At 53.8% G+C, this 13980-nt stretch overlaps 1 protein-coding gene across 2 annotated transcripts in view; it reads right to left on the reverse strand.

The window, feature by feature from the left end:
- Positions 1-13980, reverse strand: part of EIF5B (eukaryotic translation initiation factor 5B) — a 697227-nt gene that overhangs the window by 438076 nt on the left and 245171 nt on the right. For both annotated transcript variants that reach the window (XM_086934729.1, XM_086934728.1), the window contains exon 8: positions 12796-12897. In XM_086934729.1, coding sequence (XP_086790855.1) covers positions 12796-12897 — 102 coding nt within the window. The remainder of the gene's footprint in view (positions 1-12795; positions 12898-13980) is intronic.

The following is a 13980-nucleotide window of genomic DNA, read 5'->3' on the forward strand; positions in this document are numbered from 1 at the left end:
TCTAAAGTCCCCTTGGCCAGGAGAGCTGTAACTTCCTCTTGGAGTAAAGAAAGATGATCCTCCGCCAGCCAGAAAAGAAAGGAAAGGCAGAGAATAGCCCTTCAGAATGATCTGCAAAACCCACTTTTCCAATGCTATGGAACTCCTGCGGAGGCGATGATGATGGATTCTCCCACCAACTGGAGTAGCATGGTCTTGCAGAGACAAACAAGGAGTGTTTAGAGGCTGTGGTTTCCGAGAGCTGGGTGGCAGATGACGCCTGGCTTCCATTCTAAGGTCATAATGAGCAGTGTCCATGTCCCGCGCAACTTGGTAAGTCTGACACGGTTGACACAGCTGAAAACCTCTTCTGTTGTCACAGGAAGGGCAATAGCTAGACTGGCCACAGGGTGTTACTGAGAGGCCCAAGGATCTGGCTGTAGGATGAGAGTCCTTGAAGTGCCCCAAGACAGAGTCTGACTTCTCTCCAGAGACTAGATCTGTCAAAGAGCATGTCCCATCAAATTAGCCCGGACATCGCCTGTGAAGCCAGATGTTTTTAGTCAGGTGTGGCGCCGTAAGGTCTCTGTAGAAGAAACCGCTCTGTCCAGCGAGCCAGTCATGTCTAGGCCACACCTAATGGTGAATGTTGCTGCATCTCTCCCATCCTTCAGCACCTGGGAGAGCTCAGCCCAGGCCTTCTCCGGGACCTGTGGCAGCACTTTCCCAATCGTCTCCCACATGGAGTGGGAGAAACGGTCCAATAAGTATGCGGTAGTCACTGACCGCAATGCCAGGCGGAAGGAAGAAAACATCTTCCCAAGTGAGGGAAATTAGGCATAAGGGAATGAGCCATGGGAAGGCGAAGCCTGCACCACCAGGCTCTTAGGGGTGGGGTGTTGGATGGGGAACCTTGGCTTGGGTCACCCAGAGCTAGGAAACTGCAGAGTGCAATTGTCGTGTTCACAGAAGCCCCTGTGCTAGGCTTGGACCATGCACCTTAGGAGGACATCAGTTAGCGCTTCATTAAAGGGCAATAAGGTTTCGGAGGTGGAAACCCTAGGCTGAAGCACTTCTGTCAGAAGATTAGTCCAGACCTGCACAAAGGGCAACTCCAGTCCAAGGACGTCAGCTGCCCACTGTTGGACCCGGCCTCGTGGCGTGGTCCTCGCTGATCTCCGCAGCTCCAGATCTACGGGTGGAGCTGACTCCCGTCCACCCAGAACTGTATATGACACTCCTACAATGGACCTGAGACGATCCCCAGACCGCGTGCCTGCACCCGTGCACGCGACCATCAGACTCCATGTTTAGCCACCCCGGCCGGCCGGCCGCCTTCTTCCCTTTCGGCAGCCCCTGGCCTCTCCTGGCTGCAGCGGGGCTGGCGCGCCCAGGGCTACCCGGGGGGGTGAACGACTCCTCAAGTACCCGAAACCAAGACTTCCATCACACCTCCGGCCCCCTTCCGAGGAACTGGTTTCCCTCACACCTCTGAACTACCCATGGGGGCTGGTTTCGATTGCACCTTGGGCCTCCTAGTGAGCTGGCTCCAGGCCCTGATGGGCGTCTGGGATTCCCTGGGCGCATGGTCCAAAGCATCAAAGAACCAACCGCCCAGACGATCAGGCGCCTGGCCCTCGGACCTCCGGCCCCCTGCCTCTGAGGGTCCGGACATCAAAGAGCTCCAGTACTATAAGACAGCCTGCCTCCCATCTAGTCAGCAGTTGTATCTTGGACAAGAAAGCCCTGCTGATCTGATCGCGGCTGACCTTGAGGAGAACAGACTCTGACCCACTGAGCCCTGCTGACGTCGTCGCGGCTCACCCTCGAATCTACGGAACTGAACCATCGGAGCCCTGCTGACGCGGCCCACTCTCGAGAACAAGACCTGAACCATCGGAGCCCTGCTGACGCTGTCGCGGCCCACTCTCGAGAAACAAGATCTGAACCATCGGAGCGCTGCTGACGCTGTCGCGGCTCCATCGGCCTACGAGTACGACGGAGTACTCCTGCCCAAAGCCCTGCTGACCTCGTCGCGGCTTGACAAACTCTCTGGTCCGGCTGGACCATCAACGCTACCCTCACGATCATCTTGAACCAGAAGTGAGTAGAACAGCAAGTCCCGTCGCCAGCCCTTGTACCCCCCAGTTCGAGGATTGAGAACTGTGCGCAGGGTACGTGGCGTGCCAGCTGGCATCCTAAGACTGTCCCGCTTCCCCGATCCCTCGCTACGAGACTTTCGCGATCCCTCCATCGCTGTGTATTGCTCCTTACTTTCAATCTTGATAAAGTCTTTCTTGATAAAGAATCACAGTGTGGTGTCCGTTCATAAGTGTGGTGTGTCGACAGTGTGTACGATCAGTCCTCCCCGGCGGGGACTCCCCCTCGATAAGACGCGGCAGTAATTGTGGGAGAGGAGGTTCCAGGCGGTTAGGAGAGTCCTCTTGACCCCTGGGGTCACCACCTTCCAACATTGGTGGCAGCGGCGCGATACGAACCTACGTCTGAAGATCGTACCACTGACACACTACCTGAACACACACGCAGCAAACGCACAAGAAAAGAGCGACCAGGACGACTACAGAATCTGGTGTAAAAACAACCTTCGACAAAGACCTCCTGGAAGATTACACGCACAGAGAGCTGAAGCAGTTCTGCAAAGAACTCAATATCCCGAGTACCGGACTAAGCACCAAGGATGATTTCCAGAAAGCGCTAACCGCGTGGGTAGAGTCCGGAGCACCCCTCCCCCCGACCGAAGACGACGAGGGAGGGAGGCCACGGACCGAACCCGGTACACCGGCCGGTGAGAGAATCCAGCAACCGACCCGGAGCCCAGCAACCGGGAGAGAGCGGTCATCGGAGGAGATGGCCGATCGAGAACGTGACCGAAGCCATGAGCTCGAACTAGCGTGCCTCAAATTGGAGGGCGAACTCAAACTCGCAGAAAAGAAGCTGGCGGTGGAGCAGTTGCGGCTCCAAGGAGAACTAGAGGAGAAGAAGTTCCAGAGGGAGCATGAAGGACGGAAACTTCAGCTCGAGCACGAGCGCAGCCTCAAGGAAATCGAATTAAAAGCCAGAAAAGAAGCAGCCGGATCACCGGGCCTTGGGGAACAGGTGGTCCCCAAAGACACGAAGGTACATATCCCCAAGGACATTGTAAAGGAGTTCTACAAAAGAGACGACATCCAGCAATGGTTCAAAGCATACGAGGTGGCCATGTCCGCTCACCGGGTCCCGGAGAAGGACTGGGGGGCCGGTTTATGGAGCCGCTTCCTCAGCGAGGGGAGAGACACCCTGCTGGACCTACCGACGGCACACATGAACGCCTACCCACACATGAAAGACGCTCTCTTATTCCGCTACGGCCTAACGCCAGAAATGTATCGCCAGCGGTTTAGGGAGTGCAAGAAGATTCCCGGCACCACATGGGTGGCTATGTGAACTACTACACCCGGGCCCTAGATGGGTGGATCAAGGGCAGCAATGTGACCACCTTCGAGGGCCTAGTCGACCTAGTAGCTTACGAGCACCTGTCCGCAAATTGCTTTGTGGAACTCAGACAGCATCTCCTGGACAGTAAGCTCGCCAACCCACGGAAACTGGCTGTGGAAGCAGATCGATGGGTGGCCACCCGAGTCCAGAAGGCGCCCGGGGGAGACCCCCCACGGAACGAACAAGGATCTTCCCACCAGCGGGGTGGGGGAGGTCGGGGCAAGCAGCAGAATTCCCAGTCAGGGCCTCAGCGTAGTCCCCCCAGGAACCAGACCCCGCGCTCTCCTCCCGTGACGAGAGCCGCCCTGAGTGCAGGACCCCCGGGGCTACGCCCCAGCTCCACGTGCTACAAGTGTCAGCAACCCGGGCACTATGCCGGTGACCCCCGATGTCCTTTGACCCCGAAATCCACCTCCACTGGGTCCTCCACTAGACAGATATCCTCAGTAGCCTTAGAAGAGGAGGAGATAGAAGAACAGGGAGAGTGGGAACCCGCAGCCATGGTCCTAGCTTCCCTGGGAAATAGTGATATGATCCCCGGAGATTATCTGCCCGACAACACCGAAAAGTATCGCCAGACAGTGAAGGTTAACGGGCGCAGCATAGGAGCCCTTCGGGATACAGGAGCCAGGAGCCAGCATCACGTCTGTTAGGTACACGCTAGTTCCTGAGTCCATGATCATTCCCCACACCTCCTGTAGGGTGATAGCAGCCGATAATTCTGTCCGCACCTGCAGGATAGCCCAGGCCCCGTTTGAGTGGGAGGGGGTCTCGGGCGATCTGCGGGTCGCAGTCCGCATGGACATGCCCGTAGACTGCCTCCTGGGGAATGACCTAGAGAGTTCCCAGTGGAAAGAGGTAGAGAGAAGGACCCATTTAGCCATGTTAGGCCTGCCCCAATGGGCCGGTGTGAACACCCGAGCCATGACCGCCAGAATGCCCAACCCCGAGAACGAAGAGCCTGAGTTCCCCAGTTTGGCCCCTGATGTCCCCGAGGGCGGCGAGCACCCTACGGTCCTTGACCAGCCCTCCCTCGAAGAAAACCCATCGGACGAAGGTCCCCTCGGACCCGCTGTCGAACCAGTCCCGACCCTAGCAGATCTCCCCGAGTTGGCCCAGTGGCGCCAAGAGGGAGGACCGTCCCGAGAGGAGTTCTGCCAGGAGCAGACCTCCTGCCCTGCCCTAGAGGGGCTCCGGCGACAGGCCGCAGCCCAGGCCGCTGGAGACCAGTCCGGCTCCCACTACCTTTACTGGGAAAACGGCCTACTGTACAGTGAACAGAAGACCGCCGAACTAGGGTCAGCCCGTGTGCTGGTGGTACCCCTACGTTTCCGCGGACTCCTCCTCAACCTGGCCCACGATGTGCCCCTGGCGGGACATCTGGGCCAAGATAAGACCTTCCAACGCCTAGTGACCCATTTCTACTGGCCCCACATGCGGGCTGATGTGGAACACCACTGCAAGTCCTGCCCCACGTGTCAGGCTAGCGGTAAAAGCGGAGGCAAGCACAAAGCTCCCCTCCAGCCCTTTCCAGTTGTCAGTACCCCCTTTGAGAGGGTGGGGATCGACATCATCGGACCTCTGGACCCCAGGACCTCCTTCCTACCATCTCCAGGGCAACGGCCTGGTTGAGAGGTTCAACCGCACCCTGAAAGGGATGATCATGGGTCTGGAGGAGCCCTTGCGACGCAAGTGGGACGTCCTCCTACCCTGCCTCCTGTTCGCCTACCGAGAGGTACCCCAGAAATCCTTGGGGTTTAGCCCTTTCGAGCTGCTCTATGGGCACCCCGTCCGGGGTCCCCTCAGCCTGGTCAAGGAGGGCTGGGAGGCCGCCCCTCCGAGCACACCCCAACGTATTCTCCTACGTCCTGGCCCTCCGGAACCAGACGCGGAAGTTTCGCGAACTGGCCGAGGCCAACCTGGAAGCCAGCCAAGAGGAGATGAAACGCTGGTACGACCAGAATGCCACTCTGGTCGAGTTTCCACCTGGTCAACAGGTTTGGGTCATGTCCCAGTGGAACCTTGTGCCTTGCAGGACAAGTGGACTGGACCCTTTAAGGTGATAGAGCGCATGAGCCAGGTCACCTACCTCGTTGATACGAAATCAGCCAGGAACGCCCTGAAAGTGTTACACGTAAACCGGCTCAAACCCCATTTTGTGCGGTCTGAGTTGGGGTTACTCCTTGCCACCGACGACGGAGAGGAAGAGGAAACGGACCCTCTACCCGACCTCCTGTGTGCCAAGGATCAAGATGGCTCCGTAGAGGGAGTGAGTCTCTCCTCCTCCCTCACCCCCGTACAGCGTGAGGAATGTCGCCACTTGCTGGGACAATTCTCAGACCTCTTCTCCCTCACTCCCGGCGTCACCAGTTGGTGCGTCCACGACGTGGACACCGGGGACAGTCCTCCGGTACGGCACAGAGCCTACCGAGTCCCAGACCGAGTCCGAGCCTGCATCAAGGCTGAGGTCGACAAAATGTTAGACCTCGGAGTGGTGGAAGCCTCTGACAGCCCATGGGCTAGCCCCGTGGTCCTGGTTCCGAAGGCGGCCGCCCCCGGCACCGTTCCTGAGCTGAGGTTCTGCGTAGACTACCGCAGACTCAACGCAGTCACCCGAACCGACGCACACCCCATCCCCCGAGCCGACGAACTGATTGACCGCCTAGGGTCGGCTCAGTACCTTAGTACCTTCGATCTCACCAGTGGCTACTGGCAGATCGGCCTCACGGATAGGGCCCAAGAAAGGTCTGCTTTCTCCACTCCGGATGGCCATTTCCACTTCCGAGTCATGCCCTTCGGTATGAAAAACGCCCCCGCCACCTTTCAGCGACTGGTCAATCAGGTCCTGGCTGGGTTGGAAGGTTTCAGTGCAGCCTGCCTAGACGACATTGCGGTGTTCAGTGCTCACTGGCCCGAGCACCTACACCACCTCTGGGAGGTGTTGGACGCCCTGCGTCGAGCCGGGCTCACCATTAAAGCTAGTAAATGCCCAATAGGACAAAGCTCAGTGGTATACCTAGGGCACCAGGTCGGCAGCGGCCTCGTGGCCCCCCTCCAACCCAAGATAGACGCCATCAATGCCTGGGAGACCCCCACGACCCAGACCGAGGTGCGGGCTTTCCTAGGGCTCACAGGGTACTACCGCAGATTCATCAAGGGGTAGGGGAGTATTGTAGGCCCCCTCACCGAGTTGACAGCCAAGGCCAACCCCAAGAAGGTCAACTGGACCCCCGCCTGTCAGAAGGCCTTCGAAGCATTGAAAGAGGCCATGTGCACCGCTCCAGTACTACAGGCCCCTGACTACTCCCGAGAGTTCGTGGTTCAGACCGACGCCTCCGAACATGGCATCGGGGCCGTGCTCTCCCAAGTGGACGACAAGGGGATTGATCATCCGGTGGCCTTCATCAGCCGGAGACTACTACCCCGGGAGCAGAGATGGAGCACCATCGAACGAGAGGCCTTCGCAGTGGTCTGGGCCTTGAAGAAACTGAGGCCCTACCGGTTCGGGACCCACTTCCGGGTCCAGACCGACCACCGTCCTCTCCGGTGGCTCATGCAGATGAAAGGAGAGAACCCTAAACTGCTACGCTGGTCCATCTCCCTCCAAGGGATGGATTTTACTGTGGAACACAGGCCTGGTGCCGACCACGCCAACGCCTACGGCCTGTCCCGCTTCTTCCGCCTCAGCGAAGAGAACCCCCAAGAGGATGGGTAGTTCTCCTCGTCTTTCAGCTGGAGGGGACGCATGTTGGACCCGGCCTCGTGGCGTGGTCCACGCTGATCTCCGCAGCTCCAGATCTACTGGTGGAGCTGACTCCCGTCCACCCAGAACTGTATATGACACTCCTACAATGGACCTGAGACGATCCCCAGACCGCGTGCCTGCACCCGTGCACGCGACCATCAGACTCCATGTTTGGCCACCCCGGCCGGCCGGCCGCCTTCTTCCCTTTCAGCAGCCCCTGGCCTCTCCTGGCTGCAGCTGGGCTGGCACGCCCAGAGCTACCCGGGGGGGTGAACGACTCCTCAAGTACCCGAAACCAAGACTTCCATCACACCTCCGGCCCCCTTCCGAGGAACTGGTTTCCCTCACACCTCTGAACTACCCATGGGGGCTGGTTTCGATTGCACCTTGGGCCTCCTAGTGAGCTGGCTCCAGGCCCTGATGGGCGTCTGGGATTCCCTGGGCGCATGGTCCAAAGCATCAAAGAACCAACCGCCCAGACGATCAGGCGCCTGGCCCTCGGACCTCCGGCCCCCTGCCTCTGAGGGTCCGGACATTAAAGAGCTCCAGTACTATAAGACAGCCTGCCTCCCATCTAGTCGGCAGTTGTATCTTGGACAAGAAAGCCCTGCTGATCTGATCGCGGCTGACCTTGAGGAGAACAGACTCTGACCCACTGAGCCCTGCTGACGTCGTCGCGGCTCACCCTCGAATTTACGGAACTGAACCATCGGAGCCCTGCTGACGCTGTCGCGGCCCACTTTCGAGAACAAGACCTGAACCATCGGAGCCCTGCTGAAGCTGTCGCGGCCCACTCTCGGGAAACAAGATCTGAACCATTGGAGCCCTGCTGACGCTGTCGCGGCTCCATCGGCCTACGAGTACGACGGAGTACTCCTGCCCAAAGCCCTGCTGACCTCGTCGCGGCTTGACGAACTCTCTGGTCCGGCTGGACCATCAACGCTACCCTCACGATCATCTTGAACCAGAAGTGAGTAGGACAGCAAGTCCCGTCGCCAGCCCTTGTACCCCCCAGTTCGAGGATTGAGAACTGTGCGCAGGGTACGTGGCGTGCCAGCTGGCATCCTAAGACTGTCCCGCTTCCCCGATCCCTCGCTACGAGACTTTCGCGATCCCTCCATCGCTGTGTATTGCTCCTTACTTTCAATCTTGATAAAGTCTTTCTTGATAAAGAATCACAGTGTGGTGTCCGTTCATAAGTGTGGTGTGTCGACAGTGTGTACGATCAGTCCTCCCCGGCGGGGACTCCCCCTCGATAAGACTCGGCAGTAATTGTGGGAGAGGAGGTTCCAGGCGGTTAGGAGAGTCCTCTTGACCCCTGGGGTCACCGCCTTCCAACACCCACTGTACCACCATGGTATAAGAAGCCCCCTCCTACATAGCCACAGATGGCAGACAGCATGCCAGTATCTGCAGTGGAGTCCAGTCCACTGGCTTCCAGAAGTTCCTCATAACAGTCTATCTGTTCTAGAGATACATCCTGGTATTCTAAAGGGTCCACATACCCATGTCCAGTCCATTGGCTTCCCCAAGTTCCTCATATCAGTCCATCTGTTCTACAGATACATTCTGGTGTTCTAAAGGGTCCATAGACCCCTTCCAGTCCTCTCCAGTGCCTGATCTGTCAGAAAATGATCAGGCAACAACATAGAATCTTTGGCTTCTGCTGGACTTGGTGTCAAGCGACGCCGAGCCGACTCAGAGTCGTCGGGAATGAAGATGGGGCTGGCACCACCGGTGGGCTCCAAAGGCACAGTCTTCGGGTCGGACGCTGGCGAAGGTTACGTTGGAACAAATGGCATCATCCCGGATTGGGGATCAGATCCATGAGGCGGTGGAACTGCCGGAGAAGATGGCGTGGAATCTGATAGGGCTCGTTCCGACCCTGCGGGCCTGATGGCTCAGTGGGGTCTGCCCACATAAATACGGAGCGCATGGCCTCGTAAAATTATTTTAATTGAGCGGAGTTCGTCCGGCTCCCGGAAAAGGAGGGAGTTGAGGAGTTGACCCTGGCTCCGCAGAACCCTGCCTAGATTGTTGGTGCTCTTTACCTCGTTCATCGACAGACAGCAGCCGAGGTGAAGATGAAGTCCCCCTTAGACCTCTTTTTTGTCACTCTTTCCTGAGTGTCCTTAAGACCTCGAGTGGGAGGACTTTGGGCTCTGGAAGCTGTCCCGCGACAGTCTCTTCTTTGATCAGGACAGAAATCTCAGCAGTCTCACTAGTACATGGTACCCCTGCACCTATGGCCTGAGGTACTAAAGAGGGTACCCCAAGGGCTGCAGGATGAACTGTGACACCCTACGAGACCCCTTACCAAACCATGGGCTGATATCAAAAGCTGTATATTTTGGTGCAGACAAAAGTGAAAACATGACCCGGCACACATCCCTGTGAGCAGTACTTTTAAGTCAACCCTACAGTAGGCTTTACAGCCTAAAGGCAGGATGCTTGGTATTAAATGTGAGGGGATACCTGGATGAGGAGATATACACCTGTGCAAGTGAACAGGTAGGACATTTTAGACACTGGTGAAAACGAATTCCCAAGCTACATGATGGCTTCACTGAAAATTGGGATGTTTGGTATCAAAAATCTAGTATTGATAAACCCACACTGATTCCAGTGTTGGATTAAGCAATACATGCACATAGAGGGCACCTTAGATGTGCCCCTCTTGTAAACCTTCAAGCCGCTGGTGTGCTTCTTGACTGGTTTCTACCAGCCTGCCATCGAGATACTGTTCTGACCTCCTAAGGTGAGAGCCTTCTGCTCTCAGGAGACCCCGAACAAAAGCCTTTCCCGGAAGAAAGTGCCACACCCTCTTCCACAGGATGACCTGTTGACTAGCCTGCCTAGGATGACAAACTTCAAAGAGCTGCCAACTTTGAAATGCAAATCTGACTCCCCTCACAAAGACAGGAAGCCAACACCCTTTCTCCAGAGCGCCTTTGGTACCTGGACAGGCATGACATTTTCCCTGTCAGTTAGGCATGCCACCTCTGGCTAGCACCACCCCTATAATGGGATACTGTGAGGTGGACACGACTTTTCAGTAGTAGCCATCTCTGTGATGACATACTTAGGAATTCTGAGACAGGCTTAGGCACACTTCCCACAGGAAGTGACCATATGGGGGGCATAATCTCCCCAAGAGTCAGTAGCCTATTGACTACTACCTTAGACTCCCCAAACGCCCCTAAATAAGTAGTTAGGGGAGCACCCGGCACCTGAACAACAGTTCCTTCCAACCTGAAGGACGAAGGACTTTAAGAATCACATCCTGCAAGAACAGAAGATCCAGCAACTGACTTAGCACCAACCCTGCTAGCCTGTGTGCTTCCTACGCCAATTGCACCAAAAGTAGACTGTCCTGCAGCTGCTGAATCCCCAAAGCCTGAGAGACCTGCCAGACTTTTCACTCGGGAACCAAGACCTCCCGAGGAGCAGCGGACCTGCTTCCTTGCATCCTGCAGTCATCCAAATAACATGACAGAAACCTGAAGGCACCACTGCACCGGTCGCTCCAAGCCAGAATTTAAGTCCACCAGTATCACTGTGGTCCCCCAGACCTCCAGAGACTAAGTCCAGGGTGGTGACACCTTTTGGGGATTCCCCAACGTCACCTGCTGCTTCTGCACACAGGAACTTTCCACAGCGACTGCTCCCAGTAAGAAAAACCCAAAGCCTAAGCACACCTCTGCACCAATCGCCCCTGGGCCGTGGATAAGAGGACCAACGGTGTCCCTACAACCCCGCGCATCATGAGGCCTGAGCCCCCCTGTTGGTTCAGCCCAAATAGCCTCCCAATCAAAGCTTGCAGCCTCTTTTTACTGTGACCGCTCTCTATAGGATAACATTGGGCACCCAAAGCTGTTTTGCACCTCTGCACCGGACCGCTTTAGTGCCACTGGTGGTTTTCTGCTGGTGCTGCCTTGGACCTTGCCCACTACTCACCTTAACTCCTCGAGAAGGGTCCTGTAAGTCGTTGTAATATAACCAAACGCCGCATTGACTTTTCTTCCTATAGAATAACATTGCAGCTTCCAAAAATTGAACTAGGTGTCGACTTTTTGAACTCTAAAATATTTCTATTAAAAAAAGAACTTACCTGAACTAATTGTTTCTGGCGCCAAAGCACATATAAAGATACTGGATTTTTTTCTAAATTGATGTGGATCTGCTTCTTGAGTTGTGTGACTCACTTATTGACTATTGTATGCATTTTCAGATGGTCGACCACATTACTCCCTAGAAGAGCGCACTTTGAGTTTGCCATAGAAAGCCCCTGTCACTCAAAGGAACTCCTGGACTCTTTACATGATATATCTCATTTTGAAATATCACCTAAAGAGCCAGCTTCCCACAGGATGATGATGTTTCTGGCAGCTACGAGACTGGAGTACTCCCTGTCGAAGCTGGAGAATTCTTTGCCATTGTTGGAGCAGACTTCAAGTCTGAGAGTTATTGCCTTTTTCTGTGCGTCCTGTAGTTGTTCGTGGAAGAGGTTTAGGGTGGCTTTGTAAGTGAATCAGGCAGTGGTGTTTTTGTTTAGTCTCCATTTTCTCTCAAGTTGTTTGCAGGGGCACTTGGACTCCCTGAAGTCATTTGTGTACCAGCTGGGTCGCTTGTTGTTTTTGTAGGTCTTGTTTCTGGTGGGAGCCCTGCGGTTGGAAAAGTCAGTGAGACATCTTTTGAAGTGCTTGGTGTCGAAATCCTTGTGCCAGAAGCCATAGTGGTGCAAAAGTGGACTAAGAGGTTCTTCCTCCTTGCATAAGTAGGGGTTCTTACCTTCTCTAGCCAAACAGACTTGGTCCAAAGCCTCTGGGAGACGTTGAGGTGAACTGTCAGGAGCTATTTGACACCAATCAGTGATTGCCGATTTCAAAGCCATAATACTGCTTTGCTCTCACCAACGTATGCATTTCATGTTGGTACCATCTGACAGCATTTCTACCCTAAGGGCCCCAGATCCTGCTGTTCAACAACCTGAAATTTGAAAGTATGAGCCATACCAAATTTTGGAAAAACCTCTAAAGAAAGGTACAGCTGACATAACGCCTCCTGGAAAACCACAAATGTAACATTTAGCATAATAGGAAAAGAATGCCCTTTAGTGCAGAGTTCAAATAGGAAATATTGTGCAAGGAGAGAAGTTCAGTCTCTAGTTTAGATTTGTGCTTTACTACCTATCAATCCATGTAAAAAAAAAAAAAAAGAGGAGTGTGCCACCCTGCCACGAGGAAGCCGAAAAACGAAAAAAACATCTTTGTGTCACTGGTAGGCAGACAGGAGAATTATATCGCCCACAGAAGTCAGGGACGAAATGTAAATTGCAAAGAACAGATATTCCAATCAGCTAAGGATGTATATGGAGACAATATTAAGAGAGAGACACTCATCATAGCAGGGTGATACCTAAGCGCTGGAAATGAAGTATGATAAACATAAAAATAAGACAAATCTGTTTGAACTAGTATTTACTTATCTTGCCACTGTGAAGAATACAAAACCATAGTGTGGCATTACTATCTTAAAATAATGTTAAACTTTTTAATTTCACCAAAGTCACTTACTAGATGGTTCCACTGAGAGGGGCATCTCCTCTTCCTTTTCTGGAACTGGTGATTCTGGAACCACTTCTGTTGGAGAAGCTACATCAGGTACTGCTTCTGAAACTGAGGTGAAAATATATTCCCACTTTGAATGCATGCTCTAAGCAACACAAATATTTCACCTCTCTTTACTGTATGTGGAGAAATTACTTACACATTAGCATTTTATATTACTCACAAATTATTTTTGAATTACACCTGTGCTTATCGAAACCTTTTTTAAATGAACATCAGCCAAGTACAGATTTACATCAAAGAATCAGTGTGGTGTACAAAATCAGTGAAAATATTAGATAAATGTGTCAATGTTCTAAATAACTATATGGATTATGTTACTTACCCTGTAAGGTTCTGTTCATGGCATGTAGTGCTATAGATTCACCCACTCTGCATACTCCTACCATCTAGTGTTGGGTCTGAGTTGTGCAACTTGTTTTCTTTCTTAGAAGTCTTTCAAGTCACGAGGTAGAGTAATTCCTCCTCTCGTGATATTGTGCATGGGCATCAACTCCTTTGTTCGATTGCTTTCCCGCAGGTAGGTGAGAAAGGAATGTAAGGAAAGTGTCAGAATAAACATTTAAATGCTAACAGAAATGTGTAAAATGTAACTGCAATGGCCACAAGTGTCCGGGGAGGAGGGTGGTCACGTGAATCTCAAGCACTACATGCCACGAACATATGTTTACAGGTATCCATTCAATGGCATGTTTGGCTGTAGATACACATGCTCAGCATAAACTGTAAAGCAGTCCCACCTTAGAAGCAGAGGGTAGCGAGTGGGAGTTGCAGTAGTTTGAAAAAGGGTACGTAGCACTGCCTGACCTACAATGGCTTGTTAGCGTGCTAACACGTCTACACAGTAGTGTTTAGTAAACGTATGTGGTGTAGACCATGCAGCAGCTTTACAAATTTCAGCTATGGAGATATTTACTGAAAAGGCCATAGTTGCTCCCTTTTTAGGTCGAAGCCTGCGTTGCAGCGCATGCGCTGTCGCAGGCGAGAGTTCTTGTTAGCAAGAAGGGGCATGAAACCACGCCCCTTCTTCCATTGGCCGGCCTTGCCAAACGGAGGCCTGCCACTGGACTTAGCCTGTGTTCGGATGATTTGTCCGGCTGTGATCCCGCCTCTAGAGGACTGGGTTACGTG

Source organism: Lissotriton vulgaris, chromosome 8 (genome assembly GCF_964263255.1).
Source record: "Lissotriton vulgaris chromosome 8, aLisVul1.2, whole genome shotgun sequence".
Taxonomy (NCBI): Eukaryota; Metazoa; Chordata; class Amphibia; order Caudata; family Salamandridae; genus Lissotriton; species Lissotriton vulgaris.